We start from the raw sequence: 17,500 nt of genomic DNA, 5'->3' as shown, positions 1-17,500 counted from the left end.
AGCGTGAAAGCATGGAGCATGGGGGAAATACTTCAACCGTCCCATTGACATTGAAGGCTTTGGGATTTTTCAGCTAGGGCAGGGGGCCTCCAAATTGCAGTGCCCCCATCCTAACACACACATGCGCTGCACACACACACACACACACACACACACACACACACACACACACACACACACACACACACACACACACACGCACACACACACTCAGACTCTCTCTCTCTCTATCACACACACACACACACACACACACACACACACACACACACACACACACACACACACACACACACACACACACACACACAGTTCTTCACTTCCATCCCCCTTCAACCGCCTCTTGCACCCTTGACCACATCCCCCTCCTTCTTCTCCCACCTCCATCCACTCTCCCTTTTGCCCCCCCCCCCCCCACCCCCCCAGTACAAGTAATTAAAACAAACAAACTCTCAAGCTAAAAAGCCTGAACATAAGGCCCTGGTGGGCGATGGCACTATTTATATCCACAAAAGTGAACACACAGACGGGGCAGAGAGAAAGAGACCATGCAGGGTAAGGACTAATATCTTTATCAAGTTACAGATAAAGTGACCACCGCCACCGGAACTGGGTAACGTCTAACATCATTGATAATAACAGACAATCTACTGACCTGCTATCTGACTGGATAACGACTAACATCACAGATAGGTATAGATAGCCTAATCTATCAGATGGTGGAACAATCTGGTCATTCTGTTTAGAATTTAGACCCTGTCCACATTAATGAGGATAGGCCTACATATGAAAATGCATAATAATGTATCCGTTTACACAGTGTCCACACTAATACAGTGAAAGTGGAGAGATCTGTCGTCTTCCTTCATGGCTGAACATTCTGTAGTGTAAACAATATAGAAACGACAGTGTGGATGCAGACCGTTTTAACCACAGGTACATGTATTCATATTCATCCAGGTTCATGTAAACTTGGCCCTTCCGGGCGAACACACCGGCCGCGACAAGACTAAGCGACAGAGAATCGCTGGACTGTGCAGCAAGAGCGATACGAGCGATAGAAGTGACAGATACGAGTATTTAGGATAAAAGCAGAATGCAAGCTTTCCGACATTCCCATTGGCTGTGGCGACTTTCGCCGAACCGCTTCATAGCTCCTTTGCATAATATTCTCTGAAGCCCAACAACAAACTTATATTACACTCAAGTCGCACAAATCGCCTCTAGTCACCTAGCCTGGTGAACCAGCGCCACCCGCTGGACGGCAAAATGTTTTGTCTAGGGGTGGGTCTGGCCTCGCATAATGATTCAATGAAGCCAGAATGCCAGGAATCTGGCAAACCAATTACAACGCAAAGATGTGTTTTGAATCAAAGTGGGCAGGGTTTTGAGGGAAGGTTGTTCTCATCAACAATCTTCGGATGTATTATGCATCGAGGCCAGACTAAATTAGACATCCAAATTTAGTCTGGTTTATCAGGCTACTAGTCACCCAAATCACTTTTGTCTCTTCTGTCTCCAGTGACTCAATACAAAGTCAATTATTTCCGGTGGTCTATTCTGGTCTATTTGTGCCATTAGAATTGAATCTGATCACAATAAAGAAACCAAAAGGAAGTGAGTCCATTCCAAAAGCCAGTTATGTATTTGTCTGTGAGGGTAACTGGACTTCGTCTTGGAGTCTCAAAGTAGTTTCATGAAGCTCCTCAGTTGAAGAACAGGTGAAAGAGTAAGTCCAGTTGCTAACAACTATAGTGAACTCTTTGACAAGTTATTAATTTGCTCTCTTCCTTATTCCTATGAATCTTTGGCAGGTTTTCCAAGCCCACTAAGACCAAAACTACCATTATCACTGTCAACCAGAATGGCAATGACTGAACTGGAATTTATCATGCATCAATGACCAAGTTGTAATGCATTCGTGAATAATGTTTCAGGGAACACATAAGCATTCCACAGGTAGAACACTTTGCAATACAAGGCAACAGAAATCGCCAAGACAGATACACAGTATATGGATACATTATAGCAGTGTTTCCCAACCAGGGGTACGTGTACCACTAGGGGTACGCAAGCACACTGCAGGGGGTACTTGGAACAATGTGATAAAAACAAATGAATAGAGCATGACTATATTGGGATAGGAGAATAGAAATAGATAATGGGTTAGGGGATACTTGTGGTACAACAAAAAGGCTTTGGGGGTATGTGAGACCAAAAAGGTTGGGAAACACTGCATTATAGGGCTGTAACGATATTGTATCGAACCGAGAAATCGTGATACGCAGAGTCACGGGACTGTATCGCGGGGCAAGGAGGCAGTATAATGATACATCCTTTCAAAGTACTGTTACCCTTCATCCAAGCTTCAAATGTGAAAAAAAGAAAATGAATGAATTTAAAAATATGGATTTAAAAAAATTGTCGGGTGTATCGAACCGTAGGGCCAAAATCGTAATACGAACCAAATTGTCAGTTGAGTGTATCACTACAGCCCTAATACGTACTCTGAAAATCAGGGGGGGGGGATTGTGAGAGAAAGTGTAGAGCCTTTCTGACGTGATGGAAACAATGTAAACTGCCCTTTAGCTGGCAGGAAATAGTGTGCATTGCTTTGAAAAGTGGGTTCAAAGCCAGATGGTTCACCAGTGTAACTGTGCTGATGTGTGTGTGTGTGTGTGTGTGTGTGTGTGTGTGTGTGTGTGTGTGTGTGTGTGTGTGTGTGTGTGTGTGTGTGTGTGTGTGTGTGTGTGTGTGCGTGTGTGTGTGTGTGTGTGTGTGTGTGATTGTGTCTCTTGGGGTTTGGGAGTGGACATGATGAAGTGTACCTTCAGAAAGAGTTAGGGATTGTGTGTGTGTGTGTGTTTTTTGCAGATGAGTGTGTATGTGCGCATATGTGAGCATGTGTGTGTGTGTTTGCATATGTGTGTGTGTGTTTGCATGTGTGTGTGTGTGTTTGTCTGAGTGTGTGCGTGTGCTTGTGTGCATGTGCGCATGCATGTGTGCGCACACGTGCGCGTGTGTGTTCACGTTTGCATGTGTGCACACGGGTGTGTGTGTTTGATTGAGCGTGTGTGTGTGCACACGTGCATTTGTGTTTGATTGTGTGTGTTTGTGTGTGTGTGCGCTTTAGTGTGTGTGTGTATTTCAGGGGGTGGTCGGCCAGGGACATGGAGCGTTGGGCCCAGGAGACCCAGCCCCCGGGTTCTCACTGAGGAGACCAACCCCCCCTCCAACCCCCAACCCCCCTCACACACACACACACACACACACACACACACACACACACACACACACACACACACACACACACACACACACACACACACACACACACACACACACACACACGCACCGGGTTCCCACTGAGCTTGGAATTCCAGACCAGCTCGCTCACTGCCAGCTCCTGCGTCAGACCGCCCTGACTCACACCACACACACACACACACACACACACACACACACACACACACACACACACACACACACACACAGCAATTACACAAGCACAAACTCTCCCATAGCAGGCACACAGGCTGTGTGTTACCACAGCAATTACACACACATGCACGCACACACACACACGCTCGCATGCATACGTGCGCATGCACACACACACACACACACACACACACACACACACACACACACACACACACACACACACACACACACACACACACACACACACACACACACACACACACACACAAAGAGCAATTACACAAACTCTCCCATAGCCGCAGCACAGCATTGTACTACATGCACAAACGCTCCCATACAGTAGCGTATTACACAGTCAGAAACTTGCCCACAGCAGTAAATTATACATGCATAAACTCTCCCATAGCCGTGTGTTATCCATACAGGTACACAAACTCTCTCCTTAATACAACTTACTGTACACAAACTGCATATGTACTTATGCATGTACAAACTCTCTCAGACTAATTCACTTTTTATGCACACACTTTCAAACAGTGTGCAGCACAGGTATACACTTTTACACACTAATTCATACATAACAGTAAGCTTCTTAAACTTTCTTATACAGGTACGGACGTGTGCACACTCTTACATTGATGGAATGATCAGAGTTGTATTACTGTAAGTGGAAGTAGAACTACAATACTTTTACAGATGTAATTACAACACTACTAGTATGACGGTAGTGGAAAGCTCAAACTTGAAACCATGTAATATCAGACTAGTGTTGTCTTTTTGCACAATTACCTTTTTAAATTTTTTACATATTACTTTTTCACATTCTTTATCTTTACTATTTTTATTTTTATTTTCCCCTCTCTGACTATTCCTGTGTTATTTGTGTCTTGAAATGTCCATGTGGGCATTTGTTTATTTGTGTATTTATGTAAGCTACTGGATACCTGAATTTCCCCCTGGGGATTAATAAAGTTACTCTTCTCTACTCTACTCTACTACTACTAACTACATCTGAGAGAGTAGTTCTACTTCTACTTTATACAACTCTGGAAATTGTTATTGTAATTAAGTGTACAAGCTCTCTCATACCAGTGCAGTTATAGTGTACATGTACAGTACAGTGCAGACTCACAGGAAACCATGCTGCACATATGCAAAAACTCCCATCAATGTAAATATGCATGTAAAAACTTTCTCACACACTCAATGCAAAGAAGGGAAGATGCTCAAAGACAGTCACGCAAACAGCCGCGGGTCGAACAGAAAGACCAACACTAAGTGGCGTAAAGCTATCAACACACGCTATAGCGTTACAGCACATGGCTACGTTCCACCCACCACACACACATCATTATTTTTTTCGGGGAACTGGGAGTTACATGTACAAAGTGCTTCTGACAGTTTCACATACATGGCCGTCCTTCCCCCGGAGTGTTTGCTGGTTGTAATAAATGGCTGTGTGGAGTGTCAGCGCTCAGGGCTAAGTCAATAGAGCTCAGGGTAATCCATCAGCTCATTACAGCACACAGACTGGAAAAGGGGAAGAGGAGAGAAAAACAAGCTACGAGGAGAGGGAAGAGAAGAGAAGAGAAGAGAAGAGAAGAGAAGAGAAGAGAAGAGAAGAGAAGAGAAGAGAAGAGAAGAGAAGAGAAGAGAAGAGAAGAGAAGAGAAGAGAAGAGAAGAGAAGAGAAGAGTTTGGAGAGGAGTGGAGAGAGAAGAGGGAAGAGAGGAGAAGAGAGGAAGGAGAGCTAGATGAGGAGAGGGAAGAGAAGAGAAGAGAAGAGAAGAGAAGAGCAGAGAAGAGAAGAGAAGAGAAGAGAGTAAAACAAGCTACAAAGAGAGGGAAGAGAAGAGAAGAGAAGTGGAGAGAGGAGAGAGAATAGAGGAGTGGAGAGAGGAGATGGAAGACAGGAGAAGAGAAGAGAAGTGGAGAGAGAAGAGAGCACAACAAGCTACAAAGAGAGGGCAGAGAAGAGAAGAGGAGAAGAGAGGAGAGGAGATGACATGAGAGGAAAACAGGGAGGAGTGGGGAGAGGAGTGGAGAGAGGAGAGGGAAGAGAGAAGAGACGAGTGGGGAGAGGAGTGGAGAGAGGAGAGGGAAGAGAGGAGAAGAGAAGAGAGGAGGGGAGAGGAAAGCAAACTATGAGAAGATGAGAGGAGAAGAGAAGAGAAGAGAAGAGGAGAAAGATGAGTAAACAGAAGAAGAGAGGAGAGCCGAGAGGAGTGAAGAGAAGACAGGAGAAAAAGAGAGAAGATGCTATTGAGGAGAGAGAGGAAAGGGCTGAATAGAGGAGAGGAGGAATACGAGAAGAGGGTGAGGAGCAAAGAAAAGAACAGTGATGACAGCTGAGGAATGAAGAGAAGGGAAGAAAAGAAAGAGGGTGGGATCGAAGGGCACATAGAGGACAGAGGTGAGGAGAGAAGAGAAGAACCGAGGAGAGGAGTTGAGGGGAGAAGAGAGAAGAGCTGAGGAGAGGAGAGGAGTTGAAGGGAGGGTGAGGAAAGGAGAGGAGAGAAGAACAGAACCCAGTAGTTCTACTAGAGAGAGAGAGGTTCCATTGGCCCATTGTTTCCTGGTTCTATTATCGGGGGGGAAATCCCCCTTTAGGCAGACCTAGGCAGACCTGAGGACTGTTCTATTCAATGCTAGGAGCATTATGACACGCCCCTTTAGGCAGACCGGAACCTGGTCATGTTAGGTGCCCATAGAAACCTATTATGTTGGCATATCTCTATACTTAAATAATCTCTGGATCTACTGTAGAATAATAGAGAACATGATAATACCATGAGAAAACGTAAGATAGGAGATGAGAGAAGAGAACAAGAGAACGGGTACACTGCAAAGTTTTGTCAAAATTGAATTCACACTGAAAGTTGTCTTCATAACTCTTTTATCTTCTGACAAAGCCTTATGGCCCAAATGTGTCAGGTTTTAGAGATATTGCTATGCCACACTATGTAACACTGCCGTAACTAAAATATCCAACCGAATACCAATACTTTGAAGGCCTTTTTTCCTCACGTTTCAGCATTGGCGTAGGTATTTGCCTTTGTACGTAGAGATGAGATGAAGGGGAAGGAGAGGGAGCAGTTGAGGGGGGAAACAAAATCAGGAAGAATGTGAGAGCAGAGGATGGAGAAAAGAGAACGTGAGAGAACAAGAAAGCAGGACATACAGTATGATGTTTGGAGTGGCTGTGTATGGGGAATGGGTAGAGGGGGAACTCTAGGAAAGAGGAAAATATGTAAATGGGGTGAGGGACTAGGCTGAAAGATAAAAAAATAATAATATATGGAGAGACGAGGACAGAGATGCCTGTGAAACATCACTTTTGACCCAGACCTCGCAACCCTCAGCTCCACTGCTGCTTTCTGATGCTCTGACTGGACACAACACTCCCCATCACCCCCTTACGGCCCAAGGCGGCCCCAAGGACACTTGGGGTTGAAGGGAGAGACTATACAGTACAACACACACACGCACACGCACACACACGCAAACACAAACACAAACACACAACATTAAGGAGATCCTATTCATGCCTTTGGAGGTTTAGATGTCCGAAGGGGGGTAAAAAGGAGAAGAAACGTTTTTCTTTTAGACTCCAGTCTAAAGGAAAGAGGGAGAATATATAGAAATTGAAAGAGAGAGAGGGTAGAGGGAAAGAAAGAAAACATCTGAGGAATGACGTGGGGATGGAGGAGATGAGGGCAGAGGACTCCTGAACTCTCGAACCCTGTGCAGTGTCCCCGGCTGCTTTCTGATGTCCTGGGCTGGACTTAATACGGCCTGACCGCCCCAGCTATAGGCACTTGGGGTTGAGGAGAGCAGGGGAGTCGCACAGGAGGGTAAAGTGTGACTGAGACACCAGGGCCCCATGTATAAAGGGGGGCACACAGAGTCCTATTTATGTAAAGATATGGCTGAGCAGCCTGATCTCCAAAAATTCGGTGCTGTTAAGGACACAAAATCTGTGTCCAGGAGCACGGATTTTGCCAAAATTCCGTGCTCCTGGACACGGAATTGTTTTCCGTGATGGGCACACGGAACTGCTTTCTATATTCCCACAGCACCGTGTTAATTCTATCATTAGAAAATACATACCAAATGCTAATCCTAAGCAAAATAATGCTATAGCAATTTAAGTTGTACCCTGACCAAAACATTCCCTAACCTTAACCCGTCATTAATCCCTTAAGACACGGCATTATAAATGAGCTGTTACCAGAATGGCAGTGACCAAGTCGTAATGTATTACTAAAGGCCCCGTGCACTGTCATAGTGGTGTAGTTCTATAGCAGTTAACTTTCAATGCCTATTACAGCGTGCCACAGGAGGTACAGCGTGCATTAAGGGGCTACAGACATATTTTTGACAAATACCTTTTCCAGTTGGTTGATAGGCTATCAAATTCATATAATGAATTAAAGAATACTAGCTGTGCCCAGACCAAAACAATCCCTAAGCCTAACCTGTCAGTAAGAAATGTTTTTTGGAGAAAAAATATTTGACTGAGGTCAAAGACTGTGGAAACAGAGCTGTGGGAGTATAGAGAGAGCACTTCTGTGTGTCCATCACAGAAAACAATTCTGTGTCCAGGAGCACGGAAAACAATTCCGTGCCCAGGAGCACGGAATTTTTGGAGATCATGTTGGGCTGGGGGGTCCACTGGAGCTGATTGTACATAGGGCCCACAATTAGCTGATACGCCCCTGGAGGGGAGAGAGTATATAGAACAACAACACACAACATGAACACACAAGATGAAGGGGATCCTAGATCCTATGTCTTAGGGGGTGACTAAAAGACTAAAGGAAAGCACTATGGAAAATATGGAAATAGAGTCAGTGACTGGAGTGAGAAGAAAGAAAAGAAAACAGTCGAGGAATGACGAGGGGATGAGGCATGACTGGGTTGGCCATAAAGCAAACAGGGCATTTGCTCGGTGGACTGTTGATGATTTTAGCCTGGGACTTCCCTAAGTGTATTGGTATCAGGCCTCATGCTGCCACAGCTGAGCTCTCTGTGTTAGATTTACATATTCATTTGGCTGCTATGGTCAAACTAGCTTGTAATAGATGACTACATTTTTTATCACAGGCTTCATTGTCTCTCTCAATGCCTGGTGGACCAGTCTTGGCTGAAAATGCCCGGCCTGCCTTTTTGTCCCAGAACAGCCCTGGGATGAGGAGATGAGGACAGCATGGACCCAGACGTATGTATGTGAAGCATCACTCTCGACCTCCACCTCTCAACCCTCAGCTACCCCGCTGCTCTCTGACAGTCCAAGTGGCCCCCGTCACCCCGTCACCCCCTCACGGCCTGATCGTCCCAGCCACAGACAATTTTTGGGGGGAGAGAGACGGAGCGGAGAGGAGTAGGGTGCAGGGGGTGCACTCTGAGATATGATAAGAGAAATCAGCCGCCCCCAACCCCCTTACATCCACTCACCCCAACCCAACTCACCCAATCTGCACCCCCCCCCTCCCTTCTCCATTCCTGTAACTCTGGCCACATTTCACACAGTCTCCATGTAAGTAGTCTGGGCCCGGGGTCCTGGGGGAGCACTGTGAGAATGCACTGCCTGTTCTGTAAACACCAAACCCCGGCCAGCCAGCCAGCCAACCAACCAACCGACCAGTCACAGAGGGAGAGGAGGAGGGGGAGGGAGGAGAGAACGGGCGGACAAAAAGGAGAAGAACAGAAAGATGAAGAATAAAAGAATAAAAGTCGGTTGAATACACAGAGCATTAAGCTCCTATGTTTTTTCCCCCTTGATGAGCAATGGTGTGTGAGCAGAATAAAAAAAGCCGCATGCACATATTTAAACGTTTTTATTGTTTGTTTAATGGATAGAATTTCTACACAACTTTCCGTAAACCCCACTTTCCTACTCTCCTGTGAAACATTTGCCTACATAATAACTGCATTTGGTGCTACACTGTACAAGTGACATTGGTAACATGCATTATGTGCTGGCATGACTTGTGAAATGTACATGCATGCATTTGGTTTATACTTAACTCCCATAAAAACAGACTAACTGTAAACAGGCAGAACTCACTTGGCCATGATTCAGCAGGCCAGACAGTTAATTCCCGGTTAGTGACACAGGCATGTTGCTGCGTGAGGAACCAGCCCACATTCAATAGTCCTCAGAGGGTCGTTATTAAAGTGACACATCAATGTGTCACATAGCCAAGAGTCACGCATGGGTTTGTATAAACAAGTCCTTTTATAGGGCTTTCAGATGCGTAATTCTGATACAGGGAGAGGTTCTTCTACTGTCACCCATTGAGCGACAGTAAAGAGCCCAACACGAGTGTAACAGCATGATTTAAATGAATGATTACAACTAACAAACCTTGACATTTGATGATGTTTGCTTCTTGCCTGTGCGTCTGAGGTCCAGAAGTCGGAGGGACAAGAGGCACTCACACAAACTCACACCCACTAACGACCGACTCTAAACCCGCCCCGACTGAAGGCTGGACTCCACAAAGTTTTGTGGAACTTCTGATGGGCAGTTTAGCTCAAGACGGTTAATGCGCAAGAGGGAATTTTCCACGCGTAGTGTCAAGTAAAACTGTTAAGAATTTGAGGCGTATTTTTTTGAGAAAAACATGGACGTGTAACGTACACCAGGAATAAAAAACAACGGAGAAAATAATCTTTACCTATTCCCAAGAATATGAGGAGGAGTTTTTCGTTGCATGTAGAGGAACGTGCGTTTTCAGGATGTCATGGTCAAACAGGTAAGTAATTTCTTGAACATTGCTGTTATATAGGCTACCAAACAAATGCCTGTTGTAGACAAAACAGAATGTTTTTCGTGGATTAGGCTATTTGGATACTCGTGTCATTTAACAGTAAAGAAACCCACATGGGTAAAGCATGTAATGAAATTGGTTTATGTTATGACTTGCAGTTCAGATATTTAATTGCAACCCATTTTAGGCTACAGGATACTTACTTCGTTTAGTGTTGCTACTAGGCTACCTTCCGTTGTTGGAGGTCGGTTGACCAGGGTTAATTTTAAACAGATTTTTGAAGCTGGATCCATTGACCGTTGACGCGCAATACTTCTATAAAACCTTCGTGATTGATCAGTGATGAAAACATTGAATTGATACCAAATATCTCATCTGTATAAATCTTTAAATATCTGTATGGCGTAGTTAGACTGTAGGCTACCTAGAAGTCCCGGTGTGTAGATCAATTGCCCATTAAAGATAACTGTTGCGTAAAGGGCCGTGCCAAGTGTATTGCATCTGGATACCTTCATATGAAGGCTATGAGGGGAGGAACAAACAAACAAACAAACAAAACACAGTCCTTCATGCAATATTAATTATAACAACAATTAACATGTCATGTATTAGTACTTTTCTGCTATTTTTTTCTAATTGTACACTCCGGCCTTGCCAAAAAACCGCAGCCTGGCCTGTCATACGGCATTTACCTTGTTATCAAACACCATGAGTGCCACCGTGTAACAATTGCACCATTTTTCTCATGTATGCCAATGTGTTCACTGTTCACAGAACATTTGATGATCCAGCACATGATCCAGCGTGGTGGTACAGCTGATGATGAGGATGATGATGTCGCTGCAGCGCCTTCTACTACCCCCCTGTATCCATTAAAAACTTCACGTCGTCGCCCCCTAGCGTGCGTAATCAGGTAGTGCGCTACACAGCCATGGAGCAAGTCATGAACACCCTTGAGCCAGGCATGGACTGGGAGATCGTCCGCCACTACAACCACTCAGGCAAGTGGAACCGGCCGCGCAGCGTGGGCTGGTGCAAGACGGCCATCCTCATCCTCATCTGCGGCCTGATCGTCATGGAGAACGTCCTGGTGCTGCTGGCCCTGTGGCGCAACAAGCGCTTCCACACGCGCATGTACTTCCTGATCGGCAACCTGGCGCTGTCCGACATGCTGGCGGGCATCGCCTACGCCGTCAACATCTTCACCTCGGGCCGCAACACCTACTTCCTGAAGCCGTGGCAGTGGCTGGCGCGCGAGGGCAGCATGTTCGTGGCCCTCAGCGCCTCCACGTTCAGCCTGCTGGCCATCGGCATCGAGCGCCACATGACCATGGTGCGCCTCAGGCCATGCGAGGCGGCGGGCCGCGGCCGCCTGCTGGGCCTGCTGGCCGCGTGCTGGCTCGTCTCGGCGCTCTTGAGCGCCCTCCCCAGCCTGGGGTGGAACTGCCGGGGCCAGCTGCACGCCTGCTCCACCGTGCTGCCGCTCTACGCCAAGAGCTACGTGGCGTTCTGCATCAGCGTCTTCAGCGCCCTCCTGCTGGCCATCGTCATCCTCTACATCCGCATCTACCGGCTGGTGACCTCCAGCGGGCGCCGGGTGAGCGGGCGGCCGTCGGAGCGGGCGCTGGCGCTGCTGCGCACCGTGGTGATCGTGCTGGGCGTCTTCGTGGTGTGCTGGACGCCGCTCTTCTCGCTGCTGCTGGTGGACGTGGGCTGCTCGCCGCAGGACTGCCCGCTGCTGCTGCAGGTGGACTGGTTCATCGCGCTGGCCGTGCTCAACTCGGCCCTCAACCCGCTCATCTACACGCTGTCCAGCCGGGAGATGCGGGCCGCCTTCTTCAGACTGCTGTGCTGCTGTGGTGGTGGGGGTGGTGGCGGTGGGATATGTGGTGGGCAGGGGTCGCTCGAGGCTCCTCAGCCCACCGGCCCCGGCATGAACGCGCCCGGCACCCCCATACCCACCATCGAGAACAGCAGGTCCAGCATGGCTTCTGTCAAATCGACGCCGCTCAGGGCAAAGAACTCCCCAACGCCAAGGAACTCTTTTCGCCAGCCTGCCAGCACTCCAGCCGTGGGCGCCCCTGCTCACACGGGCAAGACTGACCTCCTCTCCGTGGTGCTGGTGAAAGCCGGTGCCCTGCCCTCTCTGGGGAAACTATGACTCAGATGTTGGGCCCAGGGCCTAGAGATGCCAGATGTGCATCGAGTCATTTTGAAACTCTGTGTTGAACCTGTGGTTCCAGTGCTGGCCTAATGGATGCCAGCTAGCATATCTTGGCATGGATTAGATTGTCAGTAAGCATCCCTCTCAACACCTCAAAAGGATTCTCTGCAGACTGAGCTTTTCGCTCACTTCGTTATCGTGCCCGCTTCCCTTCACCAAAATTGCTGGTTTGAAACGGGGTTCAGGGAGGCCACAGATCAAGGGTACTTCAGCAATGGATAGAAGTGAAGGGAGAACTGGTAAGGGTGGGATTCGAACTGGCAACCCTCTGATCTGAATTCCACCTCCCTAACCACTATGCCATGGCAGCCCCAGATGATATTGATAGCAGACTTTCAATGGGAAAAGAACAAGCTGTGCATTGGATGCTGTCTAGATCCTGTGGAGATGTAATGATACTGTCTCGCATCCGTTTTGTGGCATTGAAGCTTAGACTACAGGGGTCTAAGAAGGTGTGTGATTGGTCTATAGACCTACCTTCAATAGTAGGCCCCATAAGCACTGTTGCCATGGATACTGCTCATCATGGGATGGATGTATTGTATGTAGTATGTAGCCACTACATTCATGGTCAACAATAACCATGGGACCCATGAGACCAAAGAGACTGACTTTCGAGAACTATTTTACCGTAAGGCTGATCTGAAGGAACAAAATATTATCTAGGCACTAGACTGAACAAGCACTGAACTGTTTTCTGAAGGATTTAGCTCGTTAAGGTCCCAGGGTTTCATGTCCAGGGTCCCTCAAACGTATCTTCATCCAATCTGTAAACATGACATCGAATGAAGCAGAACAATTCCACAAAGGTCAAGTCAAATGGTTGTAATAACATCATGTGGATGAAGGGTTCAAGGGTTAATGAATGGAATTATAAGCAATAACAATGAAACCACAGCAAACATAGTGCATGGCAGTGGTGTAGTCTACGTAGAACGTGGGTATACAGAGTATACCCACTTCTAAATTTCAGGGATTTCAGTATACCCACTTAAAATTGATTGATCCATTGTTTTGAATAGCACAAATATATACAGTATACCCACTTTAAAAAATGCTCAAATATACAGTATACCCACCACAAAAAAGTAGACTACACCACTGGTGCATGGTAACCTTAGTGGTGAGATTCCAGCATGATCTACAGTAGGCAGCCATGAAAGGATTGGTAACCATAGCAGCAGATAGCAACAGAACAAAGAGATTTGCATCAACTCAAGGAAACATGACGCGATATACTCCATGACAGGGGTGCAGTTCTCGAAACCATAGTCGCTAACTACGATAGCTACTTTGTTGTTTGCAATGCAATTTCCCATTGGTAACTTCCGAAGTTCCTAACTGGCTAACAACTACACTTTCGAGAAACACACCCCTGAGTTGTATAAAGTAGAAGTAGAGGTACTCTTAGAGATGTAATAACAACAGTTGTAGTATAATATTACATAGTTGAAACCATGTAATATCACACGACTGATTACTCCTGTAAGAGTACTTGTACTTTATACAACTCTGCTTCATACTGTGGTCTACATTTCAGTTCAGTTTTGAGCTCAGGAGCCCAATGACTGTCAGAATAAATAAGTCTTAATTGTTGTGTGCATACGTAGGCCTATGTGTATTATAAACATGACATAAGCTCATGCTGAGATGGTGCGAATTTCAGTCTCTGTCTGTCACACAGAGACCTGACAGGTATGCACCAGCCAGTGCAGAGCAACATTCAGTATGTGTATTCAATTTACCTGAACCACAGTTTATTTATTTACACACAATTAGGAAAATTTCAGTATTATTGTGTCTCATTATAATCCAGTATAACAGCACAACAAAGTAACCTTAATGATGATTGTATGAGGTTCACACACGCTATGTCGTCCTTCATAATATGACTGACTTATTTCTTCTATCACAGACATTTTTTTTTTAAGTGTCGCTTTTACCAGGCATGTTTCAATTGCAAACTTTGGAAGTTCTTCAGAGGGTCACATTGATGAAACATGGCCGGTAAGAGGTTCAAGACCTTTACATGTCTGGGATAAAAGAAATATGTAACAAACAGCTTGTTTGTTTGTAATGTATTCATCTCCAGATGAGTAAGAAGAGAAAAGAGAGAGAGACATTCCATGTTGTTTTGCAGATAATGAAGAAAGTCTCCAGAGCATCTTCAGATATGGGTAGTTTAGCTGTTACCTTCTATTTCTCAAAGTATATTCACCAAAGTGTATCCAATAGCAAGCTCTAAATGTAGGCCTAATTCATAATTGGATACTGCCGCGGAAAATGGGCGTTACTCGCCCTAGCAAGGCCAGAACAATTCACTTTGAGAAATACCCATTGACTCTGAAGAAGACGTGGCAACGTTGAAACTTAAGTCTTGGCACTTGCCCAATAAAACAGTAAACTATCCACATCTGAAGATGCTCTGGTGACTTTCTTCTTCATCTACACTTAATTGTCCTTTCCTGTGATGCACCAGATTGCGAATTGCAAGAGCGTGGAGGATATCTTTCTATTCTCTGTTTTTTTGCTACGCACCCTTTTCACACTCAAATGGGGAATCAGGACTATCAGGAACATATGTACTAGATTTCTTTGTTGTAGGTGCAATTAGAAGGGCCTGAATGGATATGGAATGGAAAATATAAAACTATGCATTGGAAATGGAAATATTCAATTAACTTTCCATTTTTTAGAGGTTGTTTTTCCTCTTCATCAAATGCTGATTGTATTTTGTCTCAAAATGTTGAAATCAGTCATATACATTAATGGACTGAGACATTCATGGAGCATACAACCATACATTATTTTGTCATTGTGTTTTAAACCTTAACAATGAAATCTTGTATTTCTTTTTGTTTTAGCCTCATGGTATTTCATACATTCAGAGTTCAGTTTCCTTTTGTAAAATGTGTTAAAGACATGAGAAGGGAGAAATGTTCCTCTATGATTCACTTTAAGAATGATTATTCTCAACCGAAATCACAATGTTTGTGTAAATGTAGTCTTAGACAAGGGCAAATGCCTGAAGACAGCTTGCAGCCAAGAGAATCCAAATAAAACTAATATTCTAACTAATGACTGAAAAGACCACGGTTATTTCGGGACAGTGTTTACTTTGTCTACAATTCATCTGATAGGACATTCCAAAAAGTATTTATACGAACAAATAAAATTTACAGCAGTCAGAGAGATGCATTATTTCTGTTGTTACATTAATAGCAAAATATCTGCATTATTATTCATTATTATTATTATTAACTTTATTAATATGTATAGTATTAACTTATCAGAACGCATGTCATGTAATTATTGTGTCATTGTTGTTTTGTTACTATTTTTAGGATTCTTGCACATCTCCTTTTGCCAGGTGCGTAGGAGTGGATCCACTGGGTCACAAACGTATAAAGACAAAGAAGCTCCCGCACACTGTTCACATTTACAGAGTTTTTATGTGCAACGTTTTGGTCTGTGACCTTCCTCAATGTATTGCTTGAGGAAGGTCACAGACTGAAACGTCGCAAGCAAAAACTGCAAGTGTGAACAGTGTGCGGGAACTTCTTTGTCTCTTGTTTTGTTCTCATGAACATTCTTTGGATGTCTTCTCTAGATGGCGCTGAGTTCACTACACAGTGGCACTTCTCCAGTTCTCCCCCTGGTGGAAAGAACATGCACAAAGAATTTACGCACTTAAAATCTAAATTAGTTATTTCCTTTTCTATAACCTTAACAATGAAAACAGATGATTCCATCGAAAACTATATGAATTAAAATCAACGTAAATGTTGTATAGTCTTCCTCATGTTTGAGATACCGTCCCACCCCACTGCTCCCTTGGAGTGCCATTGGGGGCTACCTCCTTGCACGAGTGAGGCATAAATGCAATTTCGTTGTTTGTAGTGTGCAGTGAACACTTTTTGTGGACTGCTGTGGTAGTAAGATTTGTCCAGTTGGGTTGTCATACTCCTGCAAAGGTTGTTAAACATGTGCTTCTCCACACACTAAGTCTTGCTCTTTTGCCCAAACTGCATGAGCAGAATGAATTGCCATTGGAAGAGAAATGTTCTCGTTCTATTGAGACATAGAAAATGAAAACGACTAACAAACACCTTTTTTATTTTTCTGTCCTATTCATAAAGCATCCCCCGTGGAAGATAATGGCAGTGTTGTGTGCCTGTACTACTTCAGCCAACAGCTAGAGGGCACATGGCACCACAGGATTTGAGAGACGTTGGGTGACACCAAGGAGCACTGCACAAGAGAGAGGTTAGAGAAAGCTGTATAGACTATTTATAAAGGATAATAGCCACCTTACACCTTACATCTCTCTCTCTCTCTCTCTCTCTCTCTCTCTCTCTCTCTCTCTCTCTCTATCTCTCTCTCTCTCTCTCTCTCTCTCTCTCTCTCTCTCTTTAATTTGTGTAAAAAAAACAGTGATGAGAAACATAGATGCATAGATTGCCTCATTATCTAAAGGTCAAACACTGTCAGCTTAAATCAGCCCTGTAGCTCCCAACGGCTGATGATAAATACCTCTTTAAATGATAATTGAAAGGAAAACGGCTACACAGCTCTTTTCATCCCGACGTACAGCACAAATTGAATCTGATGGGCACACACACAGGTTGTCACCTGAAAAGGTTAGCGCCGCTACCACACAGAATGCCTGTCAAGGACAATCACCTTCTTAGAAGCTGAGCTTCTTACATATGGTTAACGTAAATGCCATGATCTGGGGAAGCGATGAGGAAGGCCTCTTAACAACACAATGCCCCTTTCTGATAGGGTGACTGATCAGGGTTTTTGGATACATTTCGAACTTGGAGATACCCCTAAACCCTAACCATACTTTGTCCTTTTATTTTGCCTCTGACATATTGTGAAATAGAGCAAAACCTCAATGTAAGCACAACTGTTGTTTTATTTATTACTACATTATTTTACAAAATGCATTTTGGCTGTAGAAATATGAAGGTCCTCAGTTCCCAAGGAGAAAACAATGATTGATTTTCCTGATTATGATTTCCATGGCTAGATTTGGTCACCTGACTTTGTCA

General features: G+C 44.9%; 1 protein-coding gene across 1 annotated transcript; it reads left to right on the top strand.

Moving 5' to 3' along the window:
- The first annotated feature begins 9,978 nt into the window (after positions 1-9,978).
- On the top strand, positions 9,979-15,563 carry s1pr3a (sphingosine-1-phosphate receptor 3a). The gene is made up of 2 exons (XM_063201035.1): positions 9,979-10,204; positions 10,994-15,563. The coding sequence occupies exon 2, from the start codon at positions 11,151-11,153 to the stop codon at positions 12,378-12,380; it is 1,230 nt and encodes a 409-aa protein (XP_063057105.1). The 5' UTR covers positions 9,979-10,204; positions 10,994-11,150; the 3' UTR covers positions 12,381-15,563.
- The last annotated feature ends 1,937 nt before the right edge of the window (positions 15,564-17,500 follow it).

This window comes from Engraulis encrasicolus, chromosome 6 (assembly GCF_034702125.1).
Source record: "Engraulis encrasicolus isolate BLACKSEA-1 chromosome 6, IST_EnEncr_1.0, whole genome shotgun sequence".
Lineage (NCBI taxonomy): Eukaryota > Metazoa > Chordata > Actinopteri > Clupeiformes > Engraulidae > Engraulis > Engraulis encrasicolus.
This window is presented reverse-complemented; position numbering and strand designations above follow the sequence as displayed.